At 42.1% G+C, this 14,757-nt stretch overlaps 1 protein-coding gene across 1 annotated transcript in view; it reads left to right on the top strand.

Annotated features, from left to right (window-relative positions):
* Positions 1-13,534, top strand: part of col8a2 (collagen, type VIII, alpha 2) — a 44,475-nt gene extending 30,941 nt beyond the window's left edge. Inside the window, exons 2-3 of the mRNA XM_076754438.1 lie at positions 3,909-4,100; positions 8,046-13,534. Of these exons, the coding sequence (XP_076610553.1) occupies positions 3,938-4,100; positions 8,046-9,949 (2,067 nt within the window). The 5' untranslated portion in view covers positions 3,909-3,937 and the 3' untranslated portion in view covers positions 9,950-13,534. The remainder of the gene's footprint in view (positions 1-3,908; positions 4,101-8,045) is intronic.
* Positions 13,535-14,757: the final 1,223 nt, after the last annotated feature.

Raw genomic sequence — 14,757 nt, 5'->3', positions numbered from 1 at the left:
TAATCTCTCTGTGGCACGTGGTTTAGGAAATGCCTGGCAGTCTGGATCCACACATACCGCTTAAGGGAAGCAGAGGCAGAGCACCTTCAACCTCACCTCCCCAGCGCTGTTGATTTCATTAGCGGGTAGATGGAGCAGTTAGGGGAGTGTGTGCTTGGCTCGCACTCAGCCGTGGTGTCTGTGTCTCTTCTGCCTGTCTGAGCAGGCCACTTGAGATGCTGCTGAGTTTGGTTTTGGAGGCTGTTGAGTCTGCTTTGGCGGCCCGAAGCCTTCGCAGATTAACGTTTGGGCTCTGTTAAAATGGCATCCAACACATGTTCGAGAAAGGCTGCAAGCTGCGGCTTTGGTTTGTGTCTGTGACTCAGGTTACCAGGTGGTTTGGAGACAGATCTGTGAGGTGTACTGCGAGCTTATTACGTGCACATGCCAATATGTGTCTCTGCCTTTGATGTGGGCATGCATGGATGTCTGAAGGGGACACAGGCCCAAGGGCCCAAGGACTCAGGGGGCCCCTGAGCCAGAGCCTCTGTTTGAAGTGTTAACATTTTTTGTTGGAAAGTAACAGAGATGCCCAGATTCTTTTTTTGCTCTTTTTGTTCTTTTTTTTCCACTCCTGATCTTTATTGGTATTTTTAATATTGAGTATCTGCAATTAGATACGATTCAATATGCATTTTTCTTTCTTTTTTCCTTCATATTATAGCTGCACAGTATACTGAGGCTATAGTACCATTTCATTAAAATATAGTGTTTTTCCTAAAGTTATTTAAATCAGTTCATCAGAATAGCTGCTCTGCTTTGAGAACATAGAATCTACATTTCAGGCTGTAAAGTTTCCTTCAATATTTTGTACAGGGTGCTGTAGCATTTTGTTTAATATCTGTGCGAAGGGTTGTCACTGTGGATCAGACAGCCTCTCCTCACGTCCTTTGGGATCAAAATAGTGATGTTCAAGTGCAGTTTTTGAATAGAGAGCGCCGCCTGAGAATTTGGTTCAGCGGCAAAATGTTACTGAAAGAGATGCAAAACAAATGCAAAGAGACAAAAAACTACTTCAAAGTGACAGAAAGACTACAATGAGCTGCGAAATGACCACAAAGAGATATAAAACAACTACAAAGAGAAACAAAACATGTACAAAGAGATGAAAAATTACTTCACAGTGACTTAGAAAGACTACAATGAGTTGCAAAAGGACCACAAAGAGACACAAAACAGCTACAAAGAGACACAAAACAACTACAAAGATACACGACATGACTATGGCTGTAGAGATGCAAAACAATAAAAAGAAACTCAAAATGTAAGAGACTCTCGGTCATCTGGATGTTTTGCTCCTGCGTAGCAGGGGTGGGGGCTCTTTTTACATGCCTGGGCCCAGGAGCTCATTTTCTTATAATCTGTCCATGGATGTGGTCATCAGACATACACTGTAGAACTCAGTTATTTGACAGCTGTCTGGAAGTGGGAACAGCGAAGCAACTATTACAGACTAACGTCATGATGGAGTTGGCGGTGCCCTTTCACACCCGAGGGTCAGACTCTCCCTTATTTCCTCATTAATGCTACGTTTCTGTTCTGTTCTTTGTGTATTTTCGGATCCGTTGCTGTAATGTGTGTGGTGATTTCTTTTTTCTCTGCTAAATCTGTTTTATATAAAGTGTCACTCAGCCTGCCAGACGAGGTTCTTTGGCTGTAACTTTGGATGCTGCTCATGTTTAATGACTGAGGGAGGCTTTGGTTCACCATTAGCTCTTCTCTCCTCTCAGGCCGGGGTTTTGTTAAGGTTTGCTTTGAACGGACTGATTCTGCGGGGGGAAATGAGGGGTTGCGTTAACGAGTTTGAGTATTTTCAAGGCACCCTGCGTAACCACTGACCTGAGGTTTATTGTGTTCTCGTGCATACCAAGAGTGTGTGTTTTGTTATGTGGGTGTTCTTGTGTTCGAGAGCGTGTACGAGTCTCGGTCCAGCAGTGGCTCATGGTGGCCAGCCTGAGAGGATTGCGTGCGATTTTTTTTTACAGCGTCTGCTGAGCTTTTCAACAAAAGCATTTGATAAACAGATTGTGGAGGTCTGTAAACCACCCGACTGCGTCTGATCCCTGTTGATGCACAGCCTTTGTGTTTGAGTGTGTGTCGCTCTGGTTCTTCAGAGAGTTTGACGTCTGCAGAATGGTGGGCATCCAGAGCCGCCTGTTAAATTACATCTGCACCAAAAACCACAGGCCTCCATACCAGACGAGCTTCCCCTCCAGCCAGCCAGCGAGTCGGCCAACGACCAAACACTGCCTTACCAACGCTGCTCTCTCTTTCTCGTGTTTATTTCTTTTAACATCTTTGTCTTTGCTTACTTCGTTTTTCATTGCTTTGGTGTGAAAATTTGAGAAGGGACATTTGATGCATCCTGGCAAAAAAACCCCAACACACAGCATTATAAACAAGCATAAACACATACCGCAGACACACACACTTACGACTAAAAAACTTGCTCAGAAACACTTGGTAAATGGCAGTAAAACAAGAATTTGTAGCTATGTGGTTGCTAAACAATCACAGACGACTGCAAGAGCAAAGCTGTAAAACAGACCTGATCTCTGCACACATGGTGGCAATGAGCTCACCTTTTTCGAAGCACGAGTTGAAGTCTGCTGTGAACTTGCAGATCAGTCCCAGTCCCTGCTCCCAGTTAACTGCGGAGTAAAATTTGATGGGCTTTTCTAATTAGAAAATGTCAGATCATTTTCAAATTAGAAAGTGTCATCTCATGGATCACTGTTGCAATCCAAGTCCATATCTGCAGATGAGCAAAGCTGTCACACACACAATGACAACATGAGTGTTATAGCAGGAGAAGTTAAGGAGGAAAGGGATGAAAACATGTGCAGACTGAGGTCATGATATGGCTGGATGACATGCAGTATGAGGAGATGGAGACCTACTGCAGCATGATGAGCATTTATCCTGTTTTATATTAATGACCCAACATGAGTCAGAGATGATCATCATACTCAGATATTAGATTTGCCAGAACATTGAAGTGTCTCTCTCTGAAGTGTCTCATTTTCTCTCATCCTTACACAATTTACATACCTAATATAAGCATGCCATTTTTTTGCATTTAAACAGGAGCTGCCTGAACCTGAGATCTAACATTATCACAAAACAGCTCCTGACAGTGATCAATCCACAGAGAGCTGATGAAAAAAACAGCTCGGAGAAGAGCTGGAGTGACAATTTATACCGTTTTCACACATCATTTCACTGGTGCGAGTGCTGGACACCTACAGTTGCTCACTTAAGATACACAAACACGCTAACTATCCTCTGGTGGTTTCCTGTTCACACCTGACCACGGCTGTGAAAATATTTGCCAGAGGGTGATGTGGTCGCTTCATCCTGAAGTAAATTAAAGTCAATATATCTGCCTGTCACAGTTTCTGAGGGCCATCAAGGCCAAACACGAATCCTGCCAAATACTTACCGCACAGCAGCAGCGGAGAGCAGGGACATACAGTACATAATATGCTTACAAGTTATATTTGTACATGTTTGCAGCTTGTGTTTGGACATATAAAAATTTATGGGGCCATTCGAGTGTAACTTATCCTTTGCCAGCGCTGGAGATAGTGTCTGTCTTTAATGAATCGGTGCATAGCTGCACATAAAGTAATGGATGCTTTAGTAGATGTCGGCCAAAAATTCCTTTTCCTCCATCTAAGCAAGAAACATGTTTCCATGGTTTCCTTTGGCCAAAGTGTCTGTGAATGGCTTGAACAGGACATACTATGCTTGTAGATTTGTTGTGAACTTTGATCCAAAATAAAAAAAAAACAAAACAATGAAGCCCAGTCATTTCGGAGCATATTAATAAATATCTTATGTCTGTCCTCTTCTGTTTCTGCCTCCAGTTCTTCGTGTGTAACGTCTGAAGCCTGGGATGCTGATGACCATGCTGTTGGCTCCTGTCTGTGTGCTACTGATGCTGGTGGCAAGAGGTCTTGCTGGAGGCTATCCCCCCATACCCCACATGAAGTACATGCAGCCCATGATGAAAGGGCCTATTGGACCCCCATTCAGAGAGGGCAAGGGACATTACGTTGGTGAGTAATCCCTGTGGGTGTAGTATATGTGTGTCTCTTTTACTTTTATGTCTCACTCTGCCCTGCGTAAGGCTTATAGGTCCACACACACTTTAGCGACAGTCCCCTGGGCCAGTGGAAACACTGGTCACGGTCATTTTCAACTGATAAGTATGATTTAACTCTAGTTAGGCCTTTTTAAATATTGGAAACTGCAAATTAGCAAATGTCTCTGTGTCTCTGATATTCATTCAAGTGTACACAAATACCCAAATGAGAGTGAAGACTTGATGTTTTTTTCCAGCCATCTTAACCAAAGCAAGCATGATGTGGATCAAACTGTATGTGCAAGTCTGAATCTACACAGCAAAAACACACACCCAAAAAACAACTTCCTTCGACCAAAAGAAGTCTCCAACATCGCAGTTTAAGATGTGATTGATGTGGAGACCTTCCCAGGAACCAGAACAGACTCGTGAACTAAAGCTTCTGGTTCTCCTCAGGCGGTCAAAAGGCCCACTGAAGTCTCCTTGGCCTGTGGGTCCAGCAGCATTTGGCAGGTCCTCGACAGGGGCCTAATGGAGGCCTGATTACCCACTGTTTGCTGAGCTCCAGTGGGCCAGTTGTTCCTCCTGCCATCTGGATGCTGTTACCCCACTGTTTATCACATATTCTTCAGCTGTGGGATGAAGGCGAGAGTGTGAAGGAAATAAAAATAGATTAAATAAAAGGCTCAGGCAAGGGAGCCGGGAAAGGGAGGGGGGTGATGATCATCCTGAAAAAATGTGCGCGCTGTCATCATTATCAAATTTGACTCCATCTACCAAAACAACTTCTGGATCATATGAGATGTGCCTTCTGTTATCAGAAGCCGTTCTTCAGAAGCAAATTTCAAAGCAAATGAGGGCTACATTTTCATGACATGATGTTCGGCTCAACAACACTCCACAAGTTGGGATTCAGAGCAAATTTCAATCTGTCACAGAAACATCAAATATTTGTGAAAAGAAGTCATGCTTTCTGTAAATGGGATTTCAAAGTGTGGCAGAAACAAGATTTTTATTTAAAATAGTGGAACGAATGCCGCCTGTGGCTCACGTGAATGCAATGCCTCTACTGCCACTCAGTGGTCGTATGTCAACATTGCATCACCTTTGGAATAATTTATCAATTCATAAATAACCATAAACAAATCTATTATTGTGATAAGAGATTTAGGAGTGTAATTATTTGAAATACAGTCAACTGTCCGATTGAAGTGAAAGGAGGAAAATAATTTCTATGTTGTTGTACAAAATAGATAAAGATATAAAGCATTTGAGTGGTACTAAATATATCAAGCAAACAGACCACAGCTACTAAATCTCACAACTTACCATATTTCTGTCTAGGTCAGTGAGGAGAATGTAGTCATGTGATTAAGACCACATGTTCAGATAAAAAGAAAGGTTAAAGATTATATAATGAACAAATGTTTCAATGTAAAATCCTTCTCAATCATCATTTATGACCCACTAAAAGTGTGTCATGGTGTCTAGAGACCCTGCACTCTGCCTGTATTATCTTATTTTTGCTGTGTTAGGGCGTTTCTGGGCATCGACCTTTTGTGCAGTGGGTGTGTAGCCCACAGCCAATGTGTAGGATGTGATGGCAGGACTCTTTAAAAACAAGCAACCAGGTGCCAGAAGATAAAGGCAAGGCAAGAGGAAGGGATGAGCAGGAGAGCTTTCACATGGGCACCTTTGCTGCAAGGTTTTCTAAAGTACTCTGCAGTATTCATAAGCTGTGGGTTGGTGTCATTCTTAGCTGGACAGGAGTCAATACCTTGGCACTGTCACCACCCTCCAGCTTGCTTGGGTGCTACTGCAAGTTCGCTCTTCCAAGAGCAGAGTGAGAGGTAGTTTGACTTGGTCTGTTCAATGTAAGCACAGCTCAAGTCTTTGAATCCAGGAGAGCATTGCAACAAGTAATGAAGAAGCTGCTATATTTATGACCTGCCTGATCGTCTGAGCTCTTGTGTTTCTCACCCTGTTGGGCTGTTCTTGCATCGCTGCATTCACTGGTTTTTGCAATAAAGTTGGTGGGTTACATGTTAATGTAAATGATAGGAATAATGGCCACAACCCCAAAAATAAAACCCTCACTTTTAAAACTGGCATTTTGCTTTAAGTTGATATCAGTATTGCAGTCATCTCGTGTCAATAGGCCTCATTTTAAAGGTCCCATTTAAAATACTGATGTGAAACGGTTGCATTCTCATGAACTGACAGTAGGGGGAAGTATTGGCCTATGGTTACATTATGGGGGTAATAGGGGTTCCAACTTGACTTTCCTTGCATGCACATAACAATATCATTAACTGCTGTTCAGCTCCTCTTGAATAAGACAACTAAGGCATTTCCATGATCACAAATAGTGGAATACTGTAGGTGTATTGGCAGAATCCAGGTTTGAGAGGCCATGCATCACATAACACTGGATATGGTTTGAAAATGAGGAGAAATGATTCACACGACTTAAGAAACAAACTGGCTGGGATTGTCCTCACTATAACTTTCATCAGTTTAGGTTGGCTGAAGCAGTGGTTGGCTTTTTGATCCAAACAGACATTATACTACATTTTAACATGTATACTTGTCATTTATGCTTTGTTATAAAATTAATACAAGGTGAGCTGCCCTATGGCCTCACAAAAAGAGTAACACACAGGCAAGGTGTTGCTGAGATGAGGCAGTGGAGTCACAAACCAGCTGAAATTGGCTTGGGTGAGTGAAGTGTTCTGCAGACCAAGCTTGTGTCTCTGCTGTTTGTGGCCTGGCTCTGTTCGGCTTCACTCTTCTAGGAAAGAATAATGAGACAGTTTATGACATGTGGTATACTTACAGTCTACTTAGCATTTTACAGACACTTTCAATCCCAATAAGATCTCTACATCAGTCAGCTGGAAAACAGAAAAGTTAACGCCTGTCTAGTTGTACTCTTACATAACAACTGCTGAACCTAGGAACCATGGAACACTGTTTTATATATGGATTGGAGTCCTGTCCAGAATGTACCCTGCCTGCTGCTCAGGCTGTGCTGGGATGGGGGAAAAAATGACCATGCCTTTAATGGAAAAAGTCATCAGGTCACAGAGAGGAAAGTAAATTCAGAGGGCTCTTTCCAACAGACTAGATGCCTTCAAACTGTCAACAAATATCTGGTTTTAATTTGAAGCTTCAATTTCTCAGCCAATGAGGTTGTGATGTCTGATATTAGTTGTACGTAGCTACCTAATTTATCATACCATGCCTTTATTTTCTAAAACTTTTTGCATATTTGTTGTTGTACACCCACAGGTATATTTGTACATTTACTCTATCTTCTTTAGTGCCTTGGTAGCTGGTTCATGTAGTGTCTCTATATGTTGTAACGTTTCCATTTTAAGATTTTAGTGGCTAAAAAATTAACACTAAAAAATGTGATTTTTAGTATCCAATCTGTTCATTTTGCACTTGGCGTACTGCACCAACCCAGTCATCTAAAACATATTTCTTTTAACAGTTTAAATAGTTATTGTAAATGAAAAATGTAACACAATGTGTTACTTCTGAGAAAGACCTTTTTTTTTTTTTTTTTTTTTTACCCTTTTTAACATCTGGTACCTGTGCCACTAAGTGGCAGTGTTTCAATCTGAGTAGGAAACAGGTGGTTTCCTGAATTTACCTCAAGTGGTGCAGCAGTTGTGGGAATGAAATGGCGGCAGTGCAGATAGGAGTCACCTCCTCTAGTTTGTTTGTTTTTTTCTCTTTCACCAACAGTGAAACAGTGAACAATTTTTTAAAAAATGTTTTGCTTTTGCTCAGAATGCATCAGTACACTGTATTCTTTTATCTATTTACATGTTATAGTCTTTTGATCTGTTTGCTACTTCTTCTTGTTTTGATATACATTATTATTAAGACTTTCATCATCTCATTTGTCTAGATATGCCACCCATGATTGAGGTGAAGGGGGAACCAGGCCCCCAAGGGAAACCTGGACCAAGAGGCCCCCCTGGGTCGCCAGGACTTCCAGGAAAATCTGGACTAGGCAAGCCGGGTCTCAATGGCCAACCAGGCCCTCAGGGACCTTCTGGCTTTCCAGGAATTGGTAAGCCTGGGCTTCCAGGTCTCCCAGGAAAGATTGGGCCAAAAGGGATGCCGGGACTTAATGGTGAGGTTGGCCCTCGTGGTGAACCAGGTCCGAGAGGTCCTCCAGGGCAGCCAGGCCTCCCTGGCCCAGCTGGCCTGTCTTTGAATGGGAAACCTGGGCTTCCAGGCATCAGAGGCCCCCCTGGGACTCGGGGTGAGCCAGGAATAAAGGGTGGTGTTGGCCCACCAGGTGAGCGTGGGCTTAAGGGCGAGAATGGAAATGGAAAGCCAGGGCCTCCAGGTATAAGGGGTCCTCCTGGGCTGAAAGGTAGTTCAGGGCCATCTGGTCTTCCAGGTATCGGCAAACCAGGACTAAAAGGTTTGCCTGGACTGCCTGGTCCTAAAGGTGATCAAGGACTCCCAGGGGATCGAGGGGAACCAGGAGAGGCTGGGTCTCCAGGTCTACAAGGTCTACCAGGTTCAGTTGGGATAGGGAAGCCTGGGCTGGATGGAATTCCTGGAGGAATAGGTCCATTAGGTCCAAAAGGTGAGCCAGGGCTCAGGGGTCCTCCTGGATTTCCTGGGACTCCTGGCTATGGAAAACCTGGTCTGGGTGGACCAAAAGGTGATAAGGGCCATGGTGGGCTGCCTGGTCTCCCAGGGGACAAAGGAGAGCAAGGAATGATGGGCCCAATTGGGGAACCAGGCCTTGATGGACAATCAGGACCACCAGGACTTCAAGGTCCAATGGGACTCCCAGGAAAACATGGATTGCCAGGACAAAAGGGAGAGACAGGCCCCCAGGGCCCTCCAGGACTTCCTGGCTTCAGAGGTGACCAAGGCCTCAATGGACCCTCTGGAAAACCTGGCATCCCTGGGGAAAAAGGCATCCCTGGGCCTAATGGTCCTATTGGAAAACCTGGACCCAAAGGTGAGGCAGGGCATATTGGCCTACCTGGGAATCCAGGGTTGACAGGTGCTCCTGGGTCTAAAGGAGAGACAGGATTTATAGGGGCTCCAGGTCCCAGGGGCCAGTCAGGCATTCCTGGTCTTCAGGGGCCCATGGGTCCCATGGGGCCACAGGGTGTCCCTGGGTCAAAGGGTGAATCTGGACCTCCAGGGCCTCCAGGACTTGGTAAGTTTGGAGAGAAGGGACCTATAGGTCCCCAAGGTCCACCAGGGAAACCAGGCCCTGCTGGCATTAATGGTAACCCCGGCCCTCCAGGGCCTCCAGGTCTGCCTGGTCCTCCAGGAAATGGCCAAACAGTTGTTGCAGGGCAAACAGATACACGGTTGGAGGGGGATGAAGTACCAGGTGACAGGAAGGGGCCTGCATACAGTCAAGTTCCACTCTCTGCCTCTGTGGCACCAGCATTCACAGCCATCCTCACCACTCCTTTCCCTCCCTCTGCCATGCCAATCAAATTTGACAGGACCCTGTACAATGGGCAAAATGCCTACAGCCCTGCTACTGGCATGTTCACCGCTCCTTTATCTGGTGTCTACTACTTTGCATACCACATGCATGTAAAGGGAACTAGCTTGTGGGTGGCGCTGTACAAGAACAATGTACCAGCCACTTACACCTATGATGAATACAAGAAAGGCTACATGGACCAGGCGTCTGGTAGTGCTGTCCTAGAGCTGAAGGAGGGTGACCAGGTATGGGTCCAGATGCCCTCGGATCAGGCAAATGGCCTCTATTCTACCGAGTACATCCACTCCTCCTTCTCAGGATTCCTGCTCTGTCCCACATAACCCTGTCCTTTCTTTCAAACATGTTCCTGTATTGGCACCTCAGAGCAGTCCTAAACCTAAAATACCTGCAGCCATAATAGAAACAAAAAAAACCCATAGGATTCTCACTATTAATGCCATCATCTTTATCTGTCTCGCCCTCAACATCATCAGTGAAAGAAAAAACAAACTTTGTGAACGAAATATGGAAAGTTTTTAAAGGCAGGGGAAGGAATTTCATACTGTGTTCTTTGTTTCAGTGTCCTTCAAATGTGTGTTTTGGGTTGTATTTTATGTTGGTGTTTTTTTGTTTTTTTTTTAGCTTATATTATTTTAATTATTATATTTTCATAATTTTATTGTTATTATTTGGTCCTTGTCTTCATTGTTGTTGTTGTTGTTGTTTATTGGATTCAGACTATTAAGTGCCTTACTTTGTAATGTGCTAGTAACAGACCTCCCCATGTGACTGCACATCCTGCCTTCATGCTCTGGCATCATAAGGACGGCATCACCAGACCCTGGGGGGTGATTGGTTCCTGTGGCTGCAGTCACGTCCCCCATGTGTTCTTATTTAAACCGTGAATAGTAATACTGACATAAGGAGCAGCAATACAACATAGAACATATAGACAAACAATAACAAAACAAGGCATTTGATGCTGTAATAACCTGTAACGTTACTTTTCTTTTGTTTGACCTTTTTGGTACTCTAAACAATTGTTACATTCAAATTATTGATAGGACTAAATCTTTGTTTTTAGAGTGAGATATATATTTTGACAGTTTGTTGGCATAAGCGTCTATTGGGTGCTTATTTCTCTAATTCTTTCTGAATGTAGTAGCCAATCATTTAAATGATGGATGTTGTCTTTCTTATAATTTGCTGAACTGTCCAGAAATACAATCTAAGAAATCCAATCTGAGAATAAATATGACCTTCCAGTATTAGGATTATTCAATCTAATCTTCCCCTTTGAAGAGGATCAACAACTTCATGCAAGGACAATGCCTTTTTTTTTTTTTTTTTTTGTTACTTTCAGGATAACATTAATTGAGGATATATGTATGCATACAGTCAATGTTTACATGCCATAGAATAGATACTGGGAGCAACTGACAGTGAGCATATAACCATAGCTGGATCAATGTCCCGTTTCCTTGTATCGATCTGATTTTCCCATTTACACTGCAAATCCCATCACTGGGTTGCAGGCATCCTCTTCAGATGCCCTGACCATGACATCACTGCTTTCTAATGGCATACTACTTATTAATAAATCAGTATCACATTGACATTAAGTGAGCAGTCTGTACTGCCACAATATGAAAGCCCCATTCTGACCACATATTGCAAAATCTGTGAAGATGCTGTAAACTTGTTTCTGTTTTGGAAAATACGGAGGCAAATGGATGATAGATTAAAAAATCATCCATGTCTTCCTTCAGTGCCAGTTTCTGTGTGACTTGTTTCTGGGCAAATGAGAGCAATTGTAAATCATTTGTAGTCCTGACTGAAAAGACGTTCGGTTAATTCCCAAACCATTATGTCAGAAATAGCTGAATTGTTGTTTAGCTTTAGAGAACAGCCGTGGTTTCAAGGACACGACGTTTCAGAATCAAATAATGTCAAACAGCTGGAAATGAGAATCGATCCGCATTTACTCCATGAATAAGTAAAGGGACTGACCGAGGCCCACAGGTTGTGAAATACAGGTTATGTAACATTTAACAAACTCCTGCCAGATTTCTGGGAGAGGTGGTGGGCCAGAGGTGAGTGCTGTGTATTGACTCATTTCTGTTGGAAGAGGCATTAAAGATACATGCTGTGTATGTGTGTGTGTGTGTGTGTGTGTGTGTGTGTGTGTGTGTGTGTATACATGTGCTTGTCTATTCTAGTAGGTTTACCCTTCTGTCTGTCACTGTGTCAATATATATGAGAATATGTGTAGTTGTTTCACATCGTCCCCCTGGCATTCAGGTCATGAACACTTTAGCGAAGATAATAACAAACTTGCTGCAGTTACAACATGTTAGCAAGAGCTCACAGTCCTGTCATTTTGTCACAAGAAATCTGACTTCATAATGTTTCAGCCTCCTTTTGGGTTTTTAAGAGAATTTCACACAATCTAACGGTGCCTTTGTGGAGTAAGGGAACAAGTTATAAAATAGGTGAAAGATGAATGTAAGGAATAGATTATGGGAGACAGAGAAAACTGAAATCAAATGGACTTAATGATATCAAAAGACAACATTTCATTTTCTTGTTTTACTGGTTAACACTGAACCCTTTTGATATGACTATATTGCATATTGGTCCAATGAGTGGCATAACGGTGTGCAATAATTTTTGTGTTGTACCAAGTCATGAACAAAAAGAAAAAAACAGAAAAAGAAAAAAAAAGAAAAAAGACATTCTGGTGAAGTGTGCAAGATCTTGTATCAATGCTTGCAGCTGCAGAAGAGAGGAGATAAAGAGATTTGGGCTAAATTGAGAAACGTCGGTGCTTGTATCACCAACTCCGAGCCGTCACATGCCCCAGCTCTGACAGGATTCCAATCTAACACTATCATTACGCTGAATTTAGGACTACCTTACATTTGATGGGTGAATGTCAGCATATAGGATTGTGCCAAATATTGAGCTTTGCAATCAGAATGAATGTACACTGACTGATATGAACAATAGTTTCACTAATCATCTACCGTGCTGTGTCACTACACATAAACTCTTCATGTTGCTCTGGAAAAGCAGTGCTAGGATGAGGCCTGATCAGTATTTTAGATCTATATATAATGCAAACAATGCACTTGCCCTTGCCCTTTCTGTCTCATAACATTTTCACAACACACCTACAACTGTTATGTATCATTAGTTTTATGTGAGTCTTAAAGACAGTCCAAGGCTCGCTATGTACTGTATGTTGCCTTTGTTTTGTTGCTTTCTATTTTTGGACATATGAAACAGTGATGTGAGTTACATGTGGCCATTACTCTCTGTCCTTATGTTTTCATAGACAATGTCACTTGCTTGCAGAGTTTGCCCTGTGTGCAAATCATTTAACAAGTGTCAGTAAGATCCATGTACCGTCTCAATCACAAATTGCTTTGAAGTGTTTTTTTTGTTTTTCTTTAACAAAAATAAAATACAATTAAAAAAAAAAAAAAAAACACTAAAAGAAAAAATAATTAAAAGCCTTGCTTTGGTTCTTAAGGGATAGGCTATTTGTTTTAGTTTCAATAAACACAAACGGCCATTCCCATTTGCACATGAAATTAATGAAGATGTATTTATACATTTATGATAATTTAATAGGGATGCCAAAACCAACCACCGAAGCCTAGAACGTATAAATGGTATTTAACAGCATTGATGAATTAAGAGCATTTACAACATGTAGTTAGCATTCTAGCATTGTTTGTGAAGGATTATTTGTGGACTTTTATTTTCTATTTGTGTTATGTTCAATGTATCAACTTATAGGATTTTTGTCATACAAGGGTATTGCGTGCACTCTATGCAATAGAAGTTGGTATAAATGCACTCTTTTTGATTGAAAATGTTTGTCTGCTTATACAAAATCTACAGTACTTGATTGTATTGATACCACATCAATAAAAACTTTCTTGTATGTTGGTGTCAGACTCCCATTTCTGTTTACTTTGTCTGCATGTGCACATTATGAAGAAAATGTAAACTCACCGAAACACACAGAGGTCACTGCCACACGCCCAAATGTTGTATCATTAGTAGTATCAGTCATTTTAACAGCCCCTGAAGACTTGTAAAAATTAATTAGCATTTTTCCAGTTTCAGGATATCTGCATGACATGTTTGATCTAGAAATCTGTTGCAGGTAAAGAATTGAACACTAGAGGGAGATATAAATTTATAGTACAAACTATTTCAGGCCTCCACATAATAGATCCTTGCCTGGTCTGCAAGTAAGCTCAGAGCTGCATCGATAGGCTTTTACCTCTCGCTTCAGACCCGTTTGATAACTTTAGATGTTTGCCATTTTGGAATTGGCATCCATCGCAGATAACATATAAAGAGCGACTTCAAAATGAAATAAACAATATCAGCCTTTGTCTTAGTTTGCCTTGTGTTTGGTTGTCATTCTTAGAGAAGCCCACTCAAAGAATCCTAGCGTCCTCAGGAGGACTTCAGGAACAGAAGGACATGTGTGTCCAACTTTATCCCGTTCTATAGAATTATTTTCTTCCCTGTTTTACAGTATTGACTTGTTTTCGATAAGGTACTTATCTGTAAGATAAATCTGTCAAATAATAAATAAATAAACGTTACGTTTATACAAGCACTGGAGACCCACCCTGCCTATAACATGAATGCCTTAAGTGGCTATTAGAGCCAGTTGAAATATGATTGGCTAAAGAAAAACAACCCACAAGCGCAAGGATAATATCGTGCGGTTGTGTTCTGGAACTGTCGTCACCATGGTGAGCTGTCATCGCGCACCCGGATTCTTCTTACGTCGTACTGACGCCAGACCCTCTTTGCTGCATTCACGGAATCCCGTTAAACTCGGATATCAGACCTGAGTACTTGAGAATAGGACTTGACGACCATACACGTGCTCTTTAAAAGAAAAGTAACAGCTGCTGGTTTAATTTGCCTTTTTTAGAACTGAAAAATTGTGATCTGATCCACATTGTGCTACAGTGGGTAACAAAGAGTGAAACGTGTATCAGACAAATGTTGCTACGTTTTAACCTGAACACAAGTTTATAAAGCCATTTTAGTCGAGACGTTTTAAGAGTGTTTATTCATTTCTTTATTTTAATGGCAATGCGCTGCTCACTCATCT

Source organism: Chaetodon auriga, chromosome 17 (assembly GCF_051107435.1).
Source record: "Chaetodon auriga isolate fChaAug3 chromosome 17, fChaAug3.hap1, whole genome shotgun sequence".
Classification (NCBI taxonomy): Eukaryota; Metazoa; Chordata; class Actinopteri; order Chaetodontiformes; family Chaetodontidae; genus Chaetodon; species Chaetodon auriga.
The sequence above is the reverse complement of the archived record's forward strand: the minus strand, read 5'-3'. Positions and strand labels throughout refer to the sequence as shown.